The sequence below is a fragment of the Aethina tumida genome, chromosome 1 (assembly GCF_024364675.1).
Source record: "Aethina tumida isolate Nest 87 chromosome 1, icAetTumi1.1, whole genome shotgun sequence".
NCBI classification, from domain to species: Eukaryota; Metazoa; Arthropoda; class Insecta; order Coleoptera; family Nitidulidae; genus Aethina; species Aethina tumida.
Window position 1 is genome coordinate 8252167 of NC_065435.1, and position 26776 is coordinate 8278942.

The 26776-nt window shown below is 27.9% G+C and overlaps 1 protein-coding gene across 2 annotated transcripts in view; it reads left to right on the forward strand.

Annotated features, from left to right (window-relative positions):
* The window catches only part of LOC109596301 (E3 ubiquitin-protein ligase RNF220), a 103731-nt gene that overhangs the window by 35659 nt on the left and 41296 nt on the right, over nucleotides 1-26776 (forward strand). For both annotated transcript variants that reach the window (XM_049970766.1, XM_020011816.2), the window contains one exon: nucleotides 6207-6320. In XM_049970766.1, coding sequence (XP_049826723.1) covers nucleotides 6207-6320 — 114 coding nt within the window. The remainder of the gene's footprint in view (nucleotides 1-6206; nucleotides 6321-26776) is intronic.

Consider the following 26776-nt stretch of genomic DNA (forward strand, 5'->3'; position numbering starts at 1 on the left):
ACGTAAAAAATGGATAATATATAGGAAAATTATTTTTCTAGCCTTTTTGAAGGCTTCATTTCAGTCAGCATAGATGCGTTATGTTTTTAACTTATCTTATGTTTTATTACATTTTATAACTACCTTAAACCAACAAAATTGTTACTTTTTAAAATTATTTCTGGGGTCGACATTTATTTTAGCCTTTGGTTAATTAATATATAGAACAAGCAAGTTCATGACAGAAGACAGAAATTTTGTGTTCTTGAAACTGTAGGAAAGATCAACCTCTTCAGAATTAAACCATTTGTTACATAAAAAATGAATTATATATAGGAAAATTATTTTTCTAGCCTCTTTGAAGGCTTCATTTCAGTCAGCATAGATGCGTTATGTTTTTAACTTATCTTATGTTTTATTACATTTTATTAATACATTAAACCAACAAAATTGTTACTTTTTAAAATTGTTTTTGGGGTCGACATTTATTTTAGCCTTTGGTTAATTAATATATAGAACAAGCAAGTTCATGACAGAAGACAGAAATTTTGTATTCTTGAAACTGTAGAAAAGATCAACCTCTTCAGAATTAAACCATTTGTTACATAAAAAGTGGATTATATATAGGAAAATTATTTTTCTAGCCTTTTTGAAGGCTTCATTTCAGTCAGCATAGATGCGTTATGTTTTTAACTTATCTTATGTTTTATTACATTTTATTAATACATTAAACCAACAAAATTGTTACTTTTTAAAATTGTTTTTGGGGTCGACATTTATTTTAGCCTTTGGTTAATTAATATATAGAACAAGCAAGTTCATGACAGAAGACAGAAATTTTGTATTCTTGAAACTGTAGGAAAGATCAACCTCTTCAGAATTAAACCATTTGTTACATAAAAAATGGATTATATATAGGAAAATTATTTTTCTAGCCTTTGTGAAGACTTCATTTCATAGATGCGTTATGTTTTTAACTTATCTTATGTTTTATTACATTTTATAACCAACACAGTTGTTACATTTTAAAATAATTTCTGGGGTTGCCATTTATTTTAGCTTTTGGTTAAATAATATATAGAACAAGCAACAAAAAAATTCTTGAAGACTTCATTTGAGTGGGCATAAACGCGTTATGTTTTTAATTTATCTTACGTTTTATTGCATCTTATAACTGCCTTAAACCAACAATTTCGTACCGGCATAAAATGATTTCGGCTGATGAGTCAAGGGTGCAGAGTGAAAAGGCAATTATCACAGTCACCGTAAGGCCCCGATTTTAATTCTTGATTATTCAAAATAGCCGTAATATATTTGGCAACGCCTTAATTAAACATCTGAACGGAGCCGAGTGCACAATAAAAAAAAAAAAAAATAAACGAAGTGATGTAAACTTTTTCGCCGTACGGTTTTCTTTTGTCGCAAGTACATTTAGATAAGGCGGCCACGAGAAAATGTAAAGATGCAAAATTTAGAAGTGGCGGTTTTCAGAGGGGGGGTTAGGGGGTGGAGGACCTCTCCACACAGATACAATATAATTACACAAAGCCGCTATCATTTTGCGGCCTATTCATTAGGCACCCCGAGTGCGGCGTCCAAATAAGCGGCGAGACGCCCGAAACGAGTGTTAACCGACGTCGATTATCGCCTGGGCCGCAAGAAAGGGAGAGAAATTTCATCTTGCCATTACGATTTTCCGTCGGTTTTTAAATTTCCCACCGAGCACGCCTTTTCGGTTTTGCAAATTGAAAAGGGTTCTTATTAAATCTTCGGCGGATTAGACGGCGCACGGGGCGGGTTCGTCGCACCACCGGAAATTGGCGGGCATTAACAAATAGAGGAATGATGGAGAAGCGTGTGACGATCGGCAATTAATCAGATAATAAAAAGCGGGTAACACGGTGGCAAAAGGCATCGAGTAGGAATCAATTAGGGCACTATTTGTCAGAAATTACGCACAAAAGATAAGTGACTTTCGAACACCTGTTTTACGGACGAGTGCACTAAATAGCCGTTTGTAATGCTCATTTTGAGTGTGTGCCGGGGCAGTCATTGAAATTCGAAATCGGGGTACGACTGCCAGTCCTTCAATAACTGCAACTGAACTTTAGGGTAGAAATGTCTACCTCCCCCTTTTTGTGTTCCCGAACTAGGTTGACATCATTTCGCCTAAATTAATCCTATTACATCACTCTCGTATATTTGAACAATAATTCAACTGTAACCGTTATAAACACCACTAGTTAAACCTATATATTTCATGCACTGTGCGATTTGTCATTCCCGGATACTTTACTAAAAATCATGCATCGAGCATTTTAGGTACACAATTACAACCCTTCCGGCCCCATTATTCAATAAAACTCGATAAAATGTCACGGTAAAAAAATTAATCATCACCCGACTTAATTATCCAATGTTCATTTGTTATCTATGATTCAGCAAGTCCGGAACGTATTCTGCGATTCGAAGATTTATTTGTTTTAATCGAATCAATTGATTAGCATATTATTGCGATTGTATAAAAGTATGTGAGCGAATAAAAGGATAACATATAAACAGTGACATGGCTTTGAAGTCGGAAAGACAGATGGACGTTGAGTATAAATCTATTGGCCAACAGGATCAATCGGAAAAAGTTTTATGTCAAACTCCGATCGGTATACGTTTCGCGTTTTGGAGTAGGCTTTGAGTAAAACGATGACAGTCGGCAGATGTTAAGAAGAGACTGGAACCAGGTTCCAGCTAAACCGATCACTAGATGATAAGGTAATAAGCTGAGCCAACTTGATATTTAAATACATGAATTATGTAGATATGTTCTTATTCGATTGGACATATTGATATTCCACTGGATGTTATTAATAGTCACAATTTACACACAATACAATACCAAACTATCCAAGTCAACGATTCAATACAATTTATATTCAAATTCGTTACATTCATTTGTATAATTGTACCAACTTTCTTGCGATTTATATACGTGCTTTTTACCATTTATTTTTGTTTTTTTTTTTCTTACCAGTTTACACTTTTTAACCCACTAAAATTATACCATTTACGTCTAACGGTCGTGTGTTTATTAATCAAAAAAATTATTCCGTAAAATGAATAAAACATGAGGACCCATTTGGTGTCGGTTAAGAAGTTTAAAAACTGTCATTGGAACAACAAATTATCAAAACATCACTTAAAACTTGTTCCGAAACGGAAATGAAGCCTTACATCTCTATCAAATCAGTAGAATTATAATAACATTTTTGTAATTTATTTATGAGATTATTTTATTGTAATTTAGTAATTTTTAAACTACTCAGTTACTCGAACGAACAAAATAATCAAAAAATAATTTAAAAAATAAGAAAAAAATATAAACACTCATTTGGTGGTCAATAAATAGCTAAAGAACTGCCATTAGAACAATTAATTACCATAACATCATTTCTAACTTCTCCAGATACTGAAATGAAGTCTTACAAATCAATTCGATTACTGCAAATATACTACAATCATTACGATTTACATCTGTACTTTTTACTATTATACTTTTACATCTTTGTACTGTTTAATCCACTAAAATTATACAAGTTGCTCACACTAGTCGTACGAACCTTATTAATTAATCAAAAAAATTATTCCATAAAATGAATAAAACCTAAGAACTCATTTGGTGGTGAATTAATAGTTTAAAAACTGCCATTAGAACAATTAATTAACAAAACATCATTTCTAACTTCTCCAGAAACCGAAATGAAGCCTTCCAAATCCATCCAATTGTTTTAATTTTGCTACCACTCTCGCGATTTACATCTGTACTTCTTACTATTATATTTTTATGACTTTATACTGTTTAATCCACTAAAATTATACAAGTTACTCACACGTCGTACGAACGTTATTAATTAATAAAAAAATTATTCCATAAAATAAGTAAAACCTAAGAACTCATTTGGTGGTGAATTAATAGTTTAAAAACTGCCATTAGAACAATTAATTATCAAAACATCATTTCTAACTTCTCCAGAAACCGAAATGAAGCCTTCCAAATCCATCTAATTGTTGTAATTATGATGCCACTCTAGCAGTTTACATCTGTACTTCTTACTATTTATATTTTTATGCTTTATACTGTTTAATCCACTAAAATTATACAAGTTGCTCACACTAGTCGTACGAACGTTATTAATTAATAAAAAAATTATTCCATTAAATGAGTAAAACCTAAGAACTCATTTGGTGGTGAATTAATGGTTTAAAAACTGCCATTAGGACAATTAATTATCAAAACATCATTTCTAACTTCTCCAAAAACCGAAATGAAGCCTTCCAAATCCATCCAATTGTTGTAATTATGCTACCACTCTCGCGATTTACATCTGTACTTCTTACTATTATATTTTTATGACTTTATACTGTTTAATCCACTAAAATTATACAAGTTGCTAACACTAGACGTACAAACATTATTAATTAATAAAAAAATTATTCCATAAAATGAGTAAAACCTAAGAACTCATTTGGTGGTGAATTAATGGTTTAAAAACTGCCATTAGAACAATTAATTATCAAAATATCATTTCTAACTTCTCCAGAAACCGAAATGAAGCCTTCCAAATCCATCCAATTGTTGTAATTATGTTACCACTCTCGCGATTTACATCTGTACTTCTTACTATTATATTTTTATGACTTTATACTGTTTAATCCACTAAAATTATACAAGTTGCTAACACTAGACGTACGAACATTATTAATTAATAAAAAAATTATTCCATAAAATGAGTAAAGCCTAAGAACTCATTTGGTGGTGAATTAATGGTTTAAAAACTGCCATTAGAACAATTAATTATCAAAATATCATTTCTAACTTCTCCAGAAACCGAAATGAAGCCTTTCAAATCCATCCAATTGCTGTAATTATGTTACCATTTTCGCGATTTACATATATGCTTCTTATTATTATATATTTATAATTTTATACAGTTTAATCCACTAAAATTATACCGTTGCTCACACTAATCATACAATCGTTGTTAATTGATAAAAAACTATTCCATAAAAGGAATAAAACATAAGAACTCATTTGGTGGTGTACAGATAGTTTAAAAACTGTCATTAGAACAATTAATTATGAAAACACAATTTGAAACTTATGGTGAAACCGAAATGAAGCCTTGCAACCGCATTCGATTATCCAGAACGTGCGATTGGGGTCGATCAGAATCTTGGCAAGTTTGAAATTGTCGATTTTCTCTAATTCCAAACAATCAAAAGTGAAGTGACTATTCAATAACACGTTAAACGGTTGTAATCAAGCATCGGTTTGTCGACGCCGACCCCTCGGACGCTAATGGAGCAGTTACCGCATAACGTAGTTAGAACCGGACATGCATCCAACAACATTCAAATTGAAACGTCAGTGTCATTTTCACTGTGTCGGTGTTTCAGAATGCAACGAACACGTCGGTTATTTTCATATATTCTGCTCTAATTATACATTTGATAATCCACATTGTTCTGGACAAGTAAAAACTGTTTAATTACGTTATAAAAATTCCCGTAACAAAACTAGATGCACATAAACTGAAACGGTGTACGTAGAGGGAGTATAAGAAGAAGAAAGATAAAAATATTTGTAATTTCTGCATATCTGCAGTGTATAATTTATGTCCATAAACATCTATAGACCGGTGTTTAAGCTGTATCTCGAACAAGCTCCGTATGTATCGTCGCATTCTCGAGCCCGAGACCAAAATGCTGCCGTACGTAGCAGCAGACAACTTATTTATGTTTGAATTGTTTTCAAAATGCCGACATTTTCCCACTACTGTTGTTTTTCGAATGGACTCATCGATGTAGGAAATTTTTAAAACGTTCAAACAATTTTACGGAATCTTGTACAGTCACGACACCGCAAAATCAAGTGGGTTATTTAACGTTCCCCACGTTTTTAGCGTGTGTCGCGATTCTTTTCTATAAAATTTTTATGCCTTTTTACTTCGGATGCAGTGGCGTAACAGTTTCAACATGCACACATACAGACACGCGTTTATATTAGTTTTCTCGTCCTCTTTGTAGTTAGCGGAGGAGATACATCTGTTCATCGGGTGTAAGAAATCTTTCAAGGCGTATCTCATACGCGAATAGATCTGGCTGCAGCTAGAAATAAAACGAACCGACGTCCTATCGGTTTATTGCATGCTGATGTGTTCCCTTTGTTACAGTAGGCCCTCTGTTCGGGGGTGGATTCAACAATTCGGGGGGGTACACTTTCTCCGTGCCCGGACTACCACCAGCTGCACACGCTTTAGCCAAGACTACGTTCCTCTTCGATCACGGTAAGTTTTTATTTTTTAGTCAATCCGTACATGTGGTCAAGTGGCCTATACTTCACCGGACTTTTTCGCTTTGTTAGACTGTATTAAATAGGATGAACGTGAAGCTTTTACTTGGACCATTAACTGATAAATATTTTAGCCTACGAAACTCTCCAAGTATTAAATTATTTTTTATTTAAATTGATAGTTCTTCATGTATCTTATATTCTTCATTATCTACATTTAACTTAAAGTGTAAATGTCAATTTAAACTGGAAACAATTAAATTAGTATCGAAGATAATTTTGCAGATATCTATACTGATTTATTATTTAAGAATTATCGATAGATGGTAGTAATTGTCTAAAGCATAATTTTAGTAGTGCAGTGAACGAGCGAATAGAGTGGGACGCAACATTAAAAAATAAAAAAAGAAAAAGATGGAACGAGAATCAGTATTAGAGCAAGTGTGAACTGTCGGGGAGCCGGTGAAAATTGCGGATGGTATGCTCGCTTCCTTTAAAGCAACATCTTTTGATCGTTCAGCCGCATCAGTGCCGACTTTCGATGGTGTAAATTGTAAGGGAGAGGCCGCGATTCATCGTAAAAACTCTGATACTAACATAATTAAAGTACAAGCAGTGTAATTTTACTTAATTAAATTCCCTTTTTCAAGCGGACTGTCGCAAAGCTAGTGGAACAGTGGCACACGGCAGAGCCAGCCGACGCTTGGGGAGCCTTTCGACCCAATGAACATTAAAACTCGGCATTTAATTTCATCAAGATCCAAGAAAAGAGATTTCTGACCATAAAAAACACTGATACTGCTATCGCCCGGAGTATGAGACATCTGCCCCTCTCGCCCTTTAGTTGGGGGGCGACAATATTCATTTCGCGTCACAATTTAAATTTCAAATTGCCGAATAACCAGACGTTAAATTCTGACAGTTCCAAATTTTTATTGGAGGTGTACGGCTACATCTTTTTCCTTCGTAAATTGAACCAGTTTGGTGGGCTCATCCGTTTCAGCATGATCAATGGTTTCTAATTTGTTTGTTTTTACAAGTCAGCCACACTTACACATGTCAAAACGAAGAAATAAGCATTTAGTCTCATGTAAACATGCTCCTGAGATTTTGTAAATATTCAAACACTTAAAAAAAAGATATTCTTGATATTATCTGATGCAATGCAGTATTCCACAATTTATGGAGTTCAAACCAAAAGAGGACACACAAAGACACAATAATTGAGGCAGTCCCAGAAAAAATGTAAAGGGTAACAAAAAAACCACTATAATCATATAAGTTGATGACACTAGTCCTACAAACATTGTCAATTAATCAAAAAAATATTCCATAAAAGGAATAAAACATAAGAACACATTTGGTGGTGAATTAATAGTTTAAAAACTATCAATAGAACAATTAATTGTCAAAACATCATTTCTAACTTCTCCAGAAACCGAAATGAAGCCTTCCAAATCCATCCAATTGTTGTAATTATGCCACCACTCTCGCGATTTACATTTGTACTTCTTACTATTATATTTTTATGCCTTTATACTGTTTAATCCACTAAAATTATACAAGTTGCTCACACTAGTCGTACGAACGTTATTAATTAATCAAAAAAATTATTCCATAAAATGAGTAAAACCTAAGAACTCATTTGGTGGTGAATTAATAGTTTAAAAACTGCCTTTACAACAATTAATTATCAAAACATCATTTCTAACTTCTCCAGAAACCGAAATGAAGCCTTCCAAATCCATGCAATTGTTGTAATTATACTACCACTCTCGCGATTTACATCTGTACTTCTTACTATTATATTTTTATGCCTTTATACTGTTTAATCCACTAAAATTATACAAGTTGCTCACACTAGTCGTACGAACGTTATTAATTAATCAAAAAAATTATTCCATAAAATGAGTAAAACCTAAGAACTCATTTGGTGGTGAATTAATAGTTTAAAAACTGCCTTTACAACAATTAATTATCAAAAGATCATTTCTAACTTCTCCAGAAACCGAAATGAAGCCTTCCAAATCCATCCAATTGTTGTAATTATACTACCACTCTCGTGATTTACATCTGTACTTCTTACTATTTATGTTTTTATGACTTTATACTGTTTAATCCACTAAAATTATACAAGTTGCTCACACTAGTCGTACGAACGTTATTAATTAATAAAAAAATTATTCCATAAAATGAGTAAAACCTAAGAACTCATTTGGTGGTGAATTAATAGTTTAAAAACTGCCTTTACAACAATTAATTATCAAAAGATCATTTCTAACTTCTCCAGAAACCGAAATGAAGCCTTCCAAATCCATCCAATTGTTGTAATTATACTACCACTCTCGTGATTTACATCTGTACTTCTTACTATTTATGTTTTTATGACTTTATACTGTTTAATCCACTAAAATTATACATGTTGCTCACACTAGTCGTACGAACGTTATTAATTAATAAAAAAATTATTCCATAAAATGAGTAAAACCTAAGAACTCATTTGGTGGTGAATTAATAGTTTAAAAACTGCCATTAGAACAATTAATTATCATAACATCATTTCTAACTTCTCCAGAAACCTAAATGAAGCCTTCCAAATCCATTCAATTGTTGTAATTATGCTACCACTCTCGCGATTTACGTCTGTACTTCTTACTATTATATTTTTATGACTTTATACTGTTTAATCCACTAAAATTATACAAGTTGCTCACACTAGTCGTACGAACATTATTAATTTATCAAAAAAAAATATTCCATAAAATGAGTAAAACCTAAGAACTAATTTGATGATGAATTAATAGTTAACTATTGATCCTGAGATTTTGTATATTCAAATACTTGAAAAAATAATAATTCTGATAATATTACCTGATGCAATTCAATATACCACAATCTATAGAGCCAAAATTACATTTGTTCAAATCAAAAAGAGGACACACAAAGACATAACGATTGAGACAATCCCAGAAAAAAATGTAAAGAGCAATATAAAAACGATTAAAACCCATAACTGTGAATAATAAAATTAGTTCGTGATATAAAAATAAAGTGGGAGGAATAACAGAGGTGGTAAAAAAGCCATTAAAGATGGCCACTTCCGCAGGGCGGCTAAGTAAAGACATAGTCTCGAGTTGTAAACGTAATGGGCATGTTAACGCAGCTATGTTTGGGGCTATTATCATAATTTAAGTGTCAACGAGCAAAAGCGGGAGCCGAAGTCGGAAATCTTGTCGCGGTGCCGCAGGTAAAACGCCGCCCCGTTACCCTTTCACACCCAAACCGCCCCGTCCGTAATCCCCGTTTTATCGACTTTTTAAATTGCCACTTCAACTATTTATCTCTTTAATTGTGCGTTGACATCGGACCGTCGAGATCTCGAAACAAATGAAAACAATTTTAAAGAATTATCTCGTCTCAAGGTATCCAATTATCGCTTAATTAAATTTCCTTACGCGCGGGGGTGGATGGCTGCTCCTGCATCTGTTATTGTTCGTAAAGCATTTTTAATTTCGGGCTCGGGTCCATTGATTTTGTTCGGTTATTTTTCGCCGAACGTTGTCAGATCCAGGCTCATCAAACATCGAATTAAACTAACTGACCTAGGACAACGTATGGTAAAGGGGATCGCACTACAAGGAGGTAATTAAGGAAATTGCTTTGTCGATGCGTACACACATAGCACGAAAATCGGACGGATGACAGAGATTTTGGGGGGGAAGTGTTTTGTGAAGCGTTTGACACGTGAAAGGTCTAGACTGCCTGTCAACCAGTCAGCAATGCATAAATGCATTTTTGTTATTCGATTAGCCTTTCCACTAGAACGAAGGCATTTAGGTTAAATCGTTTTTTTATTCTGTATGTTTTATTTCGGTGCATGGATCGCACGAATAACTGTTGACTGTTTAGTGTTTAGTTGATTCAATTAATATATTTGCTTTTTTAGACCAATGAGTCTTCCTCAGCAAGAATTGGAACACTATTCAATAAATGGATGAAAATTGGAACGTTATCTTTGCTTTTATTTTGATGGTTTGTCTTCTATGATTCATCTTTACTACTGCTATACTTTTCTAGTGTTCCAATACTTACTGAGGAAGACTTCTATCTATTACTTCCTAGTTGGAAGATTCAAATTGATAAATCTTCTTGTATCTTCTAGTCTTCATTGTCTATCTTTAACTTCAAGTATCAATTCTTACTTAAGAACCTCATAAGATGTAGATGACTTCCACCAATCCTTTCGTCTGTTTCTTTAGTATGAGCAACATTCGACAAACAAAAAGTGATCCAACAAATTAATTGTCAAATTGTTTTTCATTTATTAAATAAGATAAAAGTGGAACATTATCTTTAATTTTATTTTCATAATTTGTCTTCTGTTATTCGTCTTTACTATTGCTATACTTTTCTAGTGTTCCAATTCTTGCTGTGGAAGACTTCTACTAATTACTTCCGCATTGGAAGCTTTAAATTGATAGATCTTCTTATATCTTCTATTCTTCATTGTCTATCTTTGACTTCAAGTGTCAATTCTTACTTAAGAACCTCATAAAATTGATGCCGTTGAAGACTTCCACCAATTCTTTCTTCATTAGACTATTTCTTTAGTATGAGCAACATTTCACAAACAAAAATGTCTTCCAACAAATTAGTTGTCAAATTGTTTTTCATTTATTAAATAAGATAAAAAGTGGAACATTATCTTTAATTTTATTTTGATAATTTGTCTTCTGTTATTCGTCTTTACTATTGCTATACTTTTCTAGTGTTCCAATTCTTGCTGAGGAAGACTTCTACTAATTACTTCCGCATTGGAAGCTTTAAATTGATATATCTTCTTATATTTTCTATTCTTCATTGTCTATCTTTAACTTCAAGTGTCAATTCTTACTTAAGAACCTCATAAAATTGATGCCGTTGAAGACTTCCACCAATTCTTTCTTCATTAGACTATTTCTTTAGTATGAGCAACATTTCACAAACAAAAATGTCTTCCAACAAATTAGTTGTCAAATTGTTTTTCATTTATTAAATAGGATGAAAAGTGTAACATTATCTTTAATTTTATTTTGATAATTTGTCTTCTGTGATTCATTTTTACTATCGCTATACTTTTCTAGTGTTCCAATTCTTGCTGAGGAAGACTTCAACTAATTACTTCCGCATAGGAAGCTTTAAATTGATAGATCTTCTTGTATCTTCTATTCTTAGTTGTATGTCTTTAACTTCAAGTTTCAATTCTTACTTAAGAACTTCATAAGATTGATGCTGTAGGAGACTTCCATCAATCCTTTCTTCATTAAACTATTTCTTTAGTATGACCAACATTCCACAAATAAAAATGTTATCCAACAAATTAATTGTGAAATTGTTTTTCATTTATTAAATAGGATGAAAAGTGTAATATTATCTTTAATTTTATTTTGATAATTTGTCTTCTGTGATTCATTTTTACTATCGCTATACTTTTCTAGTGTTCCAATTCTTGCTGAGGAAGACTTCAACTAATTACTTCCGCATTGGAAGCTTTAAACTGATAGATCTTGTATTTTCTATTCTTCGTTGTCTGTCTTTAACTTCAAGTGTCAATTCTTACTTAAGAACTTCATAAGACTGATGCTGTAGAAGACTTCCACCAATCCTTTCTTTATTAGACTATTGTATTTCTTTAGTATGAGCAACATTCCACACACAAAAATGTGATCCAACAAATTAATTGTCAAATTGTTTTTCATTTATTAAATAGGATGAAAAGTGAAACATTATTTAATTCGATAAATTATCTTCTATACTGTATCATATAAAAATTATAATATATATTTAACAATTACTCCACCTACAAAAAATTCTTATTAGAACAATATAGATTTCTGTAAAATTATCTTCAGTATTAATTTTATTGTCTCAAATTTAAATTGAAATTTACGAAGAAGATTGAGGGAGCATTTTTCATATTCCACGATTATATAATATTAAAACTGAAGTAACATTGTGGTAAGATATTCGTTGTGAGGCAATTTAGCCGGTAGTTTTCGTCATCTCTTTCGTCCGTCTGCTTTAAGGTATCGCCGTCTTTGTCTGGGTAGATTGGTGGCAATTTGCTGCAAAATGATCCGATAAGGCCGAAAGAAGGTCTGACATATGGTTACACATGCTGTTCACAAGAAACGATATAAACAAACACCACTCTTTGCATATCTTATGTAGATCCCGTATAACAGGGGTGATTCGCTTGCCTGAGAGGGTTGTTACCTACATCATTATTACATAATAGGGTATTGAACGCCTTATTACCGGGAAGAAGTTCAGTCTTTTTCATACGGCGTGGTTTAACATGCAAATTAACCCTCGTATTATTTATGGTTTCATACCTATGTGACCTTAAAAATTCACACCCCTAGGTGGGTTTATTAATATTAATATTAATTAATTTGTCAACGTCAATAAGTCAAAACGTGAGTTATGTGGAGAATTTCCTTGGAAGTGTTCCATTTGAGTTGATTATTTTAATTACTGTACTCAGGGTGGTTTAATTAATATAAATTTAATTAATACTGTATGTAAATTAGCCCTTTGTATGACCCCACTTAATATTAAGAAATTAAAAAAAGCATAAGGGTCGTCTCACTTTTTAATATTTACATCAAGGACATCTTCATCCATTTTTATCTTCAATTGCTTCGTGATGGTAGTTGTTTAATTGTAAGAATTGCCTGATTTATGATGATGCATTTTTAAATTACGTGATGTCTTGAATTGATCTTGCAACATCCGTTTAGAAATATTAATAAAAAGGCATTAGAACAGAGATATCTGTTCCAGTTCAGTGATGTAGCAATAAAACTGAAATCTATTAGGGAAATCGGCTTTCAGTTTTTATGTCGGCTTTTATCTCAATCAAATTCCTCACATATTCCCTACTCCATCCGTCCTCGCAAATTGCCTGTGCCTCCACAATTATTAAGGCATCCGCATGGCGAATAGTAAAACCTACAATTCAAAACAAGACCCATCCAAGAGTGAGACCATAAATTTATAGTTGATTGGCCGAGATCTGCGGAACTGCTTCAATAAATGTTTGTTACTGCCTCCTTGACCAAAGGTCTATCACACCATCTGTTATCATCAATTCCTTTGGCTCTTTATTTTCTAAGTCCGGATTTATCGTTGTTGTAAGGTGGAAAACTGCCAAAAAATTAATTAGCATAAGTGACAGTCGCAGTGGAACGAAATAACTCATCAATAACTGTGAAAATCTGATTAGCAATAATTAAATGAATCACCCCATGGTAGTTGTGAGTGGCATAAGTAGGGTAGAGGAGTCAACCCAAAAGTATATTGCTTCACCCCACACATTTCATAAGCTGCATGTAATAGTTTGTTATCTTTTGTCCTTACTGTATTTGATTTTTGGATGACAATTAGACAGACATCTGATCACAAATGTTGCCAAATCAATAATGTGGACAAAGGGATTTTTTTGTTGTTCACTTAAAAATATTTATTTTTTTACAAATAATATGTTGAAACTATAATCCTAGATAATTATGCCATGTGCTAGATCTGAACAATGAGGAGGAAATTAATTTTAGAAACAATATGCGATATATTTCTAGTTAAAAATAAATTTAAAAGTGAATGAACTTCCAAGATACTTTTGCCACAAGTCAGAGTTGAAGAATCAAGATTTAAACTTGAGTTAACTGAATACTGCTTCTAATCATTATTAATTTGATAAAAATATTGGAAATGTAAGAGTCGAAACTCTTATTTCTACTTACAAAAGATCAATTGAAACTTTGTCTTCCAAGATACTTTTGTCACAAGTTATATGTGAAGAATGAAGAGTTACAAAATATTTCTAGACAGAACCAATTTAAGATGTTTAATGAAATCCACTATTTAATTAATTTTAGAAACAATATACAAAATATTTCTGTTTAAAAATGAATTTAAAAATGAGTGAACTGAATACTGCTTCCATTCAATATTATTTGGATATAAGTATTGGAAGTTTAAGTACCCAAACTCTTATTTTTTACTTACAAAAGATCTGCTGAAACTTTGTCTTCCAAGATACTTTTGCTACAAGTCAGATGTGAAGAATGAAGAGCTCTAAAATATTTCTAGACAGACACAATTCAAGATGTTTAATGAAATCCACTATTTAATTAATTTTAAAAACAATATACAAAATATTTCTGTTTAAAAATAAATTTAAAAATGAGTGAATTGAATACTGCTTCCAATTAATATTATTTGGATATAAATATTGGAAGTTTAAGTGCCCAAACTCTTATTTTTTACTTACAAAAGATCTGCTGAAACTTTGTCTTCCAAGACACTTTTGCTACAAGTCATATGTGAAGAACGAAGAGTTACAAAATATTTCTAGACAGACACAATTCAAGATGTTTAATGAAATCCACTATTTAATTAAATTTAGAAACAATATACAAAATATTTCTGTTTTAAAATAAATTTAAAAATGAGTGAACTGAATACTGCTTCCATTCAATATTATTTGGATATAAATATTGGAAGTTTAAGTGCCCAAACTCTTATTTTTTACTTACAAAAGATCTGCTGAAACTTTGTCTTCCAAGACACTTTTGCTACAAGTCATATGTGAAGAACGAAGAGTTACAAAATATTTCTAGACAGACACAATTCAAGATGTTTAATGAAATCCTCTATTTAATTAAATTTAGAAACAATATACAAAATATTTCTGTTTTAAAATAAATTTAAAAATGAGTGAACTGAATACTGCTTCCATTCAATATTATTTGGATATAAATATTGGAAGATTAAGTGTCCAAACTCTTATTTTTTACTTACAAATGATCTGCTGAAACTTCGTCTTTCAAGACACTTTTGCTACAAGTCAGAAGTGAAGAATGAAGAGTTACAAAATATTTCTAGACAGACACAACTCAAGATGTTTAATGAAATCCTCTATTTAATTAATTTTAGAAACAATATACTAAATATTTCGGTTTAAAAATGGATTTAAAAATGAGTTAACTGAAAATTGCTTCCTATCAATATTATTTGGATATAAATATTGGAAGATTAAGTGTCCAAACTCTTATTTTTTACTTACAAATGATCTGCTGAAACTTCGTCTTTCAAGACACTTTTGCTACAAGTCAGAAGTGAAGAATGAAGAGTTACAAAATATTTCTAGACAGACACAACTCAAGATGTTTAATGAAATCCTCTATTTAATTAATTTTAGAAGCAATATACTAAATATTTCTGTTTAAAAATGGATTTAAAAATGAGTTAACTGAATATTGCTTCCAATTAATATTATTTGGATATAAATATTGGAAGATTAAGTGTCCAAACTCTTATTTTTTACTTACAAATGATCTGCTGAAACTTCGTCTTTCAAGACACTTTTGCTACAAGTTAGATGTGAAGAATGAAGAGTTACAAAATATTTCTAGACAGACACAACTCAAAATGTTTAATGAAATCCTCTATTTAATTAATTTTAGAAACAATATACTAAATATTTCTGTTTAAAAATGGATTTAAAAATGAGTTAACTGAATATTGCTTCCAATTAATATTATTTGGATATAAATATTGGAAGTTTAAGTGCCCAAACTCTTATTTTTTACTTACAAAAGATCTGCTGAAACTTTGTTTTCCAAGAAACTTTTGCCACAAGTCAGATGTGATGAATGAAGAGTTACAAAATATTTCTAGACAGACACAACTCAAGATGTTTAATGAAATCCTCTATTTAATTAATTTTAGAAACAATATACTAAATATTTCTGTTTAAAAATGGATTTAAAAATGAGTTAACTGAATATTGCTTCCTATCAATATTATTTGGATATAAATATTGGAAGATTAAGTGTCCAAACTCTTATTTTTTACTTAGAAAAGATCAGCTCAAACTTTGTCTTCCAAGATACTTTTGTCACAAGTCAGATTTGAAGAATGAAGAGTTACAAAATATTTCTAGACAGACACAACTCAAAATGTTTAATTAATTTTGGAAATAATTTCTAAAATTTCTATTTAAAATAATGTCCAGAATAATATTGACAGTAATACTGCAAATTCATCTATTCAAACTAAATGTTTTGTCTTTAATCTTTATCATCAACTAATTCTGTCCAGATCTGAAGAATGGGCATCTCCAAACCCATCCCAAAAAGACATTCACCAAACATTGCAAACAGTGTAGGTCAATGTTAAAACTGGGTCCGACTAATCCGGCATATGTTAAGATGTGTGGAAGTAATGCCCGATGGTAGATAATTGGGGGTGGCTTATGGATAACACACATGTTATTCCGAGGGTGTAAATAGATAGAATTTATCAGATTCAATAGGAAACAACGGAAAAATCCCCCGATTTAAATTTTTAGTGAGTTTTGCGTGGAAACGTGCAGATAGTTTAAATTTAAAGTACGCTTTCAGGGGTGGACGAGGGAAAAACTGAATGCGGCAATATTTTAAACCGTTATCTCGATACAAAATATCGGAGAGCTTTGAGCTTTCGCTACAATATATATGTGTGTGTGTGTGATAGCTGTGTGATATAGATATATTCGTTAGCCTAGTTCGGAAGGCGTTTAAGGCGGAGTCTTTGGAGAAAGACGCTCGAATCTCGATTCAGGCGACGTCGACGTCAGAACGCCCGCGACTCCTGCGACTCCTGCGAAGACGCCCGTTTCGTCTAACAGCAAATTACATAAAACACTAGCATATTCTTATTGTGCGCACTCAAACCGCTTCTTTCTTTTTTTTTACCTCTTTCTTTCTTTTTATGTCTTGCTTTTAGACACACCGAATGTACTCGCAGCTCTTGATGTTTTACTTGATCCATGTGGAGTTTACAGTCTCTTTCTTCTCTTAACCATATAATAAACATGTCTACAATGTTCATATTTTTATATATTCTTTATTAATTTTATAAATTCCATTCAATAATTCTTACTGATTCATATTTTTGGTTTTTTAACCATTTTTAAATAATTTATAAATTTATAAATCTAAATTTTACATAAAAAATATGTCTAGGTAACACGATAAATAAATATTTCAGATTTTAGACACTGAATATTTTTAAAAAAAGACTTTGTAGCATAAACGTTGATGTAAAAGCTTTAGAAACTGTAAACTTAAAGATTGATTAATCTAAAATTTTTTGACAATTATCCAATATCAAAATTTGTTTATTTTAGTTTTTAAAATTCAAATTTTCAATAAAAATTCTGTTCTTGTATAAATATTTAACAATTTTCACTATATAAACTTTCATATACAAACTTTATTAGTTTAATAATAGTTATCTAATATGAAAATTTTGCTTGTTTAGTTTTTAATAAAAAAAAATGTTGATATTTCTGATTAATAGAAATTATAAATATATAACTTGATCTTGTTTAAACATTTAACACTTATTTTTTAGCATGAACGTTGATGTACAAGCTTCAGAAACTGAAAACTTAAAAATTGATAAATCTAAAATTTTCTGACAATTATCCAATATCAAAATTTGTTTATTTTAGTTTTTAAAATTCAAATTTTCAATAAAAATTCTGTTCTTGTATAAATATTTAACAATTTTCACTATATAAACTTTCATATACAAACTTTATTAGTTTAATAATAGTTATCTAATATGAAAATTTTGCTTGTTTAGTTTTTAATAAAAAAAAATGTTGATATTTCTTATTAATAGAAATTATAAATATATAACTTGATCTTGTTTAAACATTTAACACTTATTTTTTAGCATGAACGTTGATGTAAAAGCTTCAGAAACTGAAAACTTAAAAATTGATAAATCTAAAATTTTCTGACAATTATCCAATATCAAAATTTGTTTATTTTAGTTTTTAAAATTCAAATTTTCAATAAAAATTCTGTTCTTGTATAAATATTTAACAATTTTCACTATATAAACTTTCATATACAAACTTTATTAGTTTAATAATAGTTATCTAATAAGAAAATTTTGCTTGTTTAGTTTTTAATAAAAAAAATGTTGATATTTCTTATTAATAGAAATTTTAAGTAAATAATTTGATCTTGTTTAAACATTTAACACTTATTTTTTAGCATGAACGTTGATGTAAAAGTTTCAGAAACTGAAAACTTAAAAATTGATAAATCTAAAATTTTTTGACAATTATCCAATATCAAAATTTGTTTTAGTTTTAAAATTCAGATTTTCAATAAAAATTCTGTTTTTGTATAAATATTTAACAATTTTCACTATATAATCTTTCATATACAAACTTTATTAATTTAATAATAGTTATCTAATATCAAAATTTTGCTTGTTTAGTTTTTAATAAAAAAAAAATGTTGATATTTCTTATTAATAGAAATTTTAAATAAATAATTTGATCTTGTTTAAACATTTAACACTTATTTTTTAGCATGAACGTTGATGTAAAAGTTTCAGAAACTGAAAACTTAAAAATTGATAAATCTAAAATTTTTTGACAATTATCCAATATCAAAATTTGTTTATTTTAGTTTTTAAAATTTAAATTTTCAATAAAAATTCTGTTCTTGTATAAATATATAACAATTTTTGTTATATAAACTCTCATTTAATAATTATCGAATATCAAAAATTTGAATTTTTTTTAAACTAAACAATTTTAATCAAAAAATGTTTAAATTTTTTATTAATAATTTTTAAATAAAAAATCTGATCTTGTTTAAACTTTTATAATCTAAAAAAAAATTAGGAATCACATAATATTAAAATTTGGTTTATTTTACTTTTTACAATTGAATATTTTGTAACCAACAATGTTAAAACTTTTAATACAAATTTTTAATGAAAATATGTGACCTCTTATAAACATTTATTTAATTGCACACAAACGTTGATGCGAAAGTTGAATATCGATTGAATTCTTGTATCAAACAATGAGGGAATTATGAAAAATTAATTAAACGAATTGAAGCAGAAATTAATAAACGGGTTTAGTGAGCATAAAAGATTTTTTTTGTGGCCGTCAGTAATATTAATTATAAATTTAGTTATGAGTTTTCATGATGGTGGTTAGGCATATGAAATAGTCGGCCATTCATGTGGAAATAACCCCTATAACATACAGTAATAATCTGGTGAAATTCGCATTCCAGCGCTATGATAAATACTGCCCTTCAGCCAATATCTTCTTCGAAATAAAAGGATCGTTTTACAAATGTTATAACAGTAATATATTTATGGGGTCAGCTCTCTCTCGCTCTCTCACCCGCTCCCCCACCCCGAACAGTTGCGCCTTTTATTTTGTTCAACTCATTTTCTGCTGTTTTGTAAATTTATGTGCCCGAATATTAGCTGGCTGCCGTTGACAGTTTTGCGGTCGCCACAAGGTACACTTGCCACTGTATTCTGTATACTGTATGTCGTGTTCCTCTCCTTCGCGGTCTTCCATGCCGCTCTGTTTATTCCCTGTACCGTTCTCGTCTCGCTCGCCAACCTCAAACCAACCTACCCGGCTGCCACTTCCCCAATAATAACTTTCATATATAAATGTCAATGATTAAATAACATTATTATTACATTTTGTTTCGTTTCTTTCTTTATTTCTTTCCTTCTTTCATTCATTCGTTCTCGTTTATACATCCAGTTTGTCTTCGCAACACAATATTATTGTCATCTAACAAAAGTATTATTAATATCTCTATAAAAATATTAGTTTTTTTTTTTATAATACAATGTTTTTTTATTGTATTTATTGTATAATAATAATGTTGATTATTGACTTTTATAATTAATATAAATTTCTCTTAATTATCTAAAATTTAGATATCTATTTTTTTTTTATTATCATAAAAAACTATATTGTTTTATAAGAATGTAAGGAAAATTTAGATGAAAATATATTAAAAAAATAAATGTTAATGAAAATAAAATTTTCAACTACTCTAAAAATGAAAAATATGAAGTTTTTTATAATCATTTAAAAACACTACAAATATAGTTAGAAATTGGAGGACACTTCATAAAAAACCTAATTAGCACAAATATTTCAATATTAACTACACAAGTGTGTTAAATTTATGCAAAAATCATGAAACTCGCTTTTATTAAAAATTAAATTAAAAATAACTAATTTCAAATATTTTTCATTTGTATAAATCTTATTTTTTAGAAAATTACTTACTTATTTAGAAAATCAATTAATAATTTATTCTTTTTGATTTTGAAAATCATTTTTATATTAATTAATAATATTAATTTCTCACAGTTTTCAAATATTCTCTGAGTCTGTGATTTGTATTCGTACACTTAATTTATAAATAAAAAAAAATAATAATAAATAACAGATAAATTAAATATTTCATTAAATTTAAGAAATTTTTTATATTGTATTGATATTGTTATATTAAAAAAATAAATAACTACAAATAAATAATAATTAATAATAATAAGATTAAATAAATAAAATGTTCAACTCCCAAATTCAAAATTTTGATATTTCAATTATTTAATGATGTATTGTAATTAAAATATATTTATTACAAAAATCAATTATATATTATATAATATTAAAGAGTTATTAAAAATTAGATTAAAAATACTAAATCTTTATCAAAATTTAGTTTTTAAATATTTCAAAATAATTATTAAAAATTATAATAAAAATACTAAAATTAAAATATATTTATTATAATGATTAAAAAAATCTATTAAGTATTATATAATATTAAAAAGAAATAAAATTCTTAAGTAATATTAATTAATAAAAAAATACTGAAATTAAAATATTTTTAATGTCTAATTCAGTTAGAAATTGGGGAGCAGTTCACCAAAATTTATTTTTTAAATATTTTAAAATAACAATTGTTTAAAAAACTATTGAAAATTCTTGTAAATACATATTTATTATCATTTAATAATAAAAAGTAATAAAATTATAAAAAAAGTAAAAAATTAAATCATTATAATATTTTTAATTTTTAATTCAGTTCAGAATTTCAGGAACACCATCAAAATTTAGTTTTCAAATATCTAAAAATCTATTAAATATTATATAATATTAAAGGGGAATAAATTATTAAAAATTAGATTAGAAATACTGAATATTCATCAAAAATACATATTTATTATCATTTAATAATAAAAAATAATAAAATTAATAAAAATTATAGTGAAAGTACTATAATTAAAATATATTTATTGTAATGATTAAAAATATTTATTAAATGTTATATAATATTAAAAAGGAATAAAATAATTAAAAATTATATTAAAAATTAAAATATTTTTAATTTTTACTTCAATTAGAAATTGGGGGACACTTTATCAAAATTTAGTTTTCAAATATTTTAAAACAATTATTTTTTAAAAAACTATTGAAAAATCTTTAATTAATCTCATTTAATAATAAAATTATTAAAAATTATAATAAAAATACTAAAAACTATATTAAAAATGAATAAAATTTTATAAAGTTTTAAAAAGAACATTAATATTAATTAAAAACAGAATGTTTTTAAATTTTTATTTTTGTAAATTTAGATAAACTAAACAAAATTCGAAAAAATATGGTTTATTTGAAAGTATAAATAATTAATATGTATAATTACTAAATACATAAAATTGTCAATATTCCAAGAATGTAAATTTTCATATTCAATCATAAGTTTACAAACTTATGAATGATTATTCAAAATCTTTGTTAAAATGAATCAAATTTTAGTAATTTAATTTTTATACTCAATTAAGAAATATTAAAATTATTCTTTTAGAAATTATTGAACAAATCTTTTAAATACATATTTATCTTTAATAATACAAATATTTCAATATAATAGAAAGAAATAAGATTATTAAAAATTATAATAAAAATACTGAAATTAATATAATAATTTAATTTTTAGTTAACAATATTAAAAAAATAAATATCAAGAGAAATCACAATTTAAAGTTATAAATGGAGATTCTATGTTATTAATCAGAAAATTTGTATATATTTATTATATATAATGTAAATAGCAAAGAATTTTTATTCTTTAATTATTATAAAATGTTTTTAAATATTTATTTTTAATTTTTTTTTTTTTAATTTGATCAAAATTCAAAAGTATTACATTTTATTTAAAAGGAATTATATTTATTTTATTTAGATTTTAGGGTGTTTTAAAATATAATACAAGTACAAAATATTTTAAGTATTAGAATGAAATTTTCAGATTTCTATTTGAAGATATTTATATATTTGGTTTTCATTTAGAAATTTTAAATGTTAAAATTGATTATCATTTTAAAAGGATAATAAAAATGTCAAACTTCATATTTATTGAATTATCATAAATTTATTTATGTCTAGTTTTAAGTTATAAAATATTAAATAGCAGTAAAATTTGCAGCTGGTTTAAATAAATGAATAAAATAAACAACAAAGAAATAAAGAGCTATTTCTGTTTTACAAAAAATTTATACATAAATTTTATACATTGAAGGAAAAATTAAATAGTAACTCGACAAAGAAGAAAGTCATAAAACATAGGGAACATTTTCACAACATTGTATTTTCGTAACATAGCACAAAACGGTTTGGCACATTTGTTAAAACTAAAAACACACAAGCAAGCTAATTATAAAAGAAAGAAACACATTTTCGCACGGCTTAACTTCAACATTTTATATCATGCTAAAACTCTATTGTGCCATGCAATAAATTAACATGTTTTGCTCGGTAAAACTGAATGTACGATATTACATTTCAAGTAGAGACCATTACAGAACAAACGCTGAATAATATTATAATAACACATTGTTCATTTCACATATTTACAAATGCAAAATCGCTGGAAATCTATTACTCAAGACAAATTGTAATGGTAACTGCCTTCCATGACAATGGTGTTCTTGTGCATTTATAATTCAGCTTGTAAAACGTATTGCTTGATATGAGACTCGGGCTTTTTTTTCTTTATTAGATCCGCAGCGTCGTAATCAGATCGGAAACATTCTTGGGTAATTACCGATGTTTTTCATGTTTACACGATGCATAAACAATATGGGGGTGACGGGAGCTAATTATGAGGTAACAATTGAATACAGTGCTCAGGGGTGGAGCAATGTTATACATTTATGAAGAAAATTCAGCAAAATTAAATTCAATGAATAAAATTTCCTAATTTCTAATTAAAATATTTGTATATTTGGCTTTTCAATTAGAAATTTTTCAGTGGTCAGGTTCAATTAAGCCCTGGTGTACAGTTTGAAGTAATAGAGAGCTGTAAAAGTAGACAAAAATATTGAATATATTGATCAGAATCTTTTTTTAAACTAATATGTGGTGGTCAATTTGGTCCTCATTCCATTTCACATCTTCCTGAGTTTGGAAGGTCCTCCAAGGCTCTAACACCATGATCCTGACACTTATTTACTCGTCTTGGCATTGATCTAATGTGGTGGTCAATTTTGTCCTGAAATACCACATTCCATATCACATCTTCCTGACTTTGGAAGGTACTCCAAGGTCTGTGGAGGAAGGAATGAACTATCTATAATGTACCACAATAACAGGTGGTAATGTATTGAATATATTAGTCAGTATCCTCCACCAATTTCATCCTGAGGTACCTCACCCAATGCCATCTCCACTTGACATTGAAGGTCCACCAAAATCTGTGGAGAAAGGGCTCACCGTCAAAGTCTCTGGTCTATGATGTTCCATTGGTCATAAGTCCGAAGATCTTGGTGGCTGTGGATACAAATTTACATTGTAATCTAAATACAAGACTAGACTGAAAAATGTTTTAAAACCATTAATAATTTTCATAAAATTATATTTAAAAAAATGACGTTTTATTAATTAATTCATAATTAAATTCAATATTTAATACCATGAAACAATCACAAGTCTATATTAATGAATGATTAAGATATATAAGAATGATAAATTAAAGAAAGTCAAAAATGTTCTGCACACCTTAATTAAATGACCTGACTCCTGAACATTTTAATAACGGTCGAAAAACTTCTCCACCAAAATTAAAATACCAAATGATAAAACACTGATGACGATTTTAATTATCATAAAATGAAAAAAAAAACTGGAAAGAACGCTACAATTAGGATATAATCCGAGATTATTGAAATCTTAATTCGTATTTTTTAATAAGCTGGGCATAATTGAATAATTGGAAACAATCGTTTATAATTGCAGCATAGAGTGTTTTTAAGCTGGGAATGAATCGGGCGAAACGTAAATAAGTAAATGAAATAAAAGGAATGTAAAAATCTAGCCGAGAGTTCGAAAGTAATAAGGGACAAAGTCGCGAAGTATAAAAATAAATGAAAGTTAGCTCATTCAGAGTCTGATTAAATTAAAATAGGGGGGGACGCAGCAATCTTGTCACTTTGCCGTTTAAAAACGTGTAAAAGACCTTGCCTGATGAAAATTATATCCGAGGTAGGCTGGTAATCGTTTTACGGAGCTAAATTGCCCCACCCTTAAGTATATTGTGTTTAATTTTTAACTAATAAGTCAACCCTGGCACCGAGATATTGATTTTGATTGTGTACCATAAGTATGAAAAATGTCAGTAATCAGTATCATTAATAGTAATTACAAATATTTGTGGCACTAGTGGCAAGTAGTATTTTTTTTTTTTTTTTTGGCTTTCGAATCTAGTTTAAAGATTCATAAAATTTAAGCATTTGATTATTTCTAATGATTAAAAATATATTAAAATAATTATAAAATTGTAATTCACTGAATTTTTTATTAATTTTAAGGAATTGATAGAATTATTAAAAGAATCATTTTTTATAATTTAAAGTATTAAAGATTAAGGACTTTTTAAGGATATTTTTATGAAAATTAAAAAAAAAGATTATAAATGGTTTTTAATTTTTTTTTTTTTGTATAAACTTATTTTAACTATTTACTTATTACGAATTTTAAGTGTGTTTCACTCATAATTTTTAAACATTCAATATATTCAAGGATTAAAAAGTATATTAAAATTTTATTAATTTTAAGGAATTTATGGACTTATAAATGGTTTAATAGTTTTTAATTTAAAATTATTTTTACTATTTACTGATTATTATTTTTTTTTTTAAATTATATTGAACTTTCTGTCATATTTTTAAGTAATTTATTCTTTTATTAAAAATATCGTTGAAGATAATACATTTAAAATTTTAAACTTTTTTACTTTAAGTATTTTTCAGGACCTTTCGTTCATAAATATGTGAATATATTAGAATATATACAATTATTAAACAACTGAATTTTTCACTAATTTTAAGGAATATATGGAATAATTAAAAAAATATATGTATATACTATTTAAAGATTAAGGATTTTTTAAGAATACTTTCATGAAAATAAAAAAAATGTGGTTCAATTCTTATTATTAACTTATTTTAAATTATTTTGAATTTAATCTATTAATATAATTGTAAGAAATTTATAACATTATTAAATAATATTATTAACGGTATTAAAAATTAAAATTTTAAAAGTTTTAAAGGTTAAAGATTTTTTAAGAATACTTTGTTGAAAAATAAAAAAATATATATGGTTAAACTCTTATTATTAACTTATTTTAAATTATGTTGAACTTACTCTATTAACATAATTTTAAGAAATTTATACCATTATTAAAAGATATCATTAAAGGTATTCAATTTAAAATTTTAAACCTTTCTAGTTCAAGAATTTCTTAGTATCCTTTTACTCATAAATTTTAAACATTTAAATATATTCAAGGATTAAAACATATATTAAAATACTTTGAATTGTAAAATCACTGAATTTTTCATTAATTTTAAGGAATTTATGGAATTAAAGTTATTTTTACTATTTACTTATTATTAATTTATTTTAAATTATTTTCAGTTTAGTGAATTATCTGTCATATTTTTAAGTAATTTATTCAAAAAAATCATTATAGATACTCAATTTAAAATTTCAAACTTTTTTAGTTTATTGATTTTTCAGTGTTCTTTCATTTAAATCAGTGAAGTTTTCATTAATGTTAAGGAATTTATGGAATTATTAAAAATATATATTTATATTCAATTTAAAGTTTTAAAGATTAAAAATTTTTGAAGAATACTTTCATGACAATTAAAAAATATATATGATTAAACTCTTCTTATATTAACTTATTTTAAATTAATTTGAATTTACTCTATTAATATAATTTTAAGAAATTTATATGATTATTAAAAATATCATTAAAGCTATTCAAATTAAAATTTTAAACCTTTATAGTTCAAGAACTTTTCAGTATCCTTTCACTGATAAATTTTAAATATTTAATTATATTCAAGGATTAAAACATATATTTAAATACTTTAAATTGTAAAATCACTGAATTTTTCATTAATTTTAAGGAATTTATCGAATTATTAAATAACTGCTTTAAATGGTTAAATAGTTTTTGTTTTTTTTTTTAATTTAAAGTTATTTATACTGTT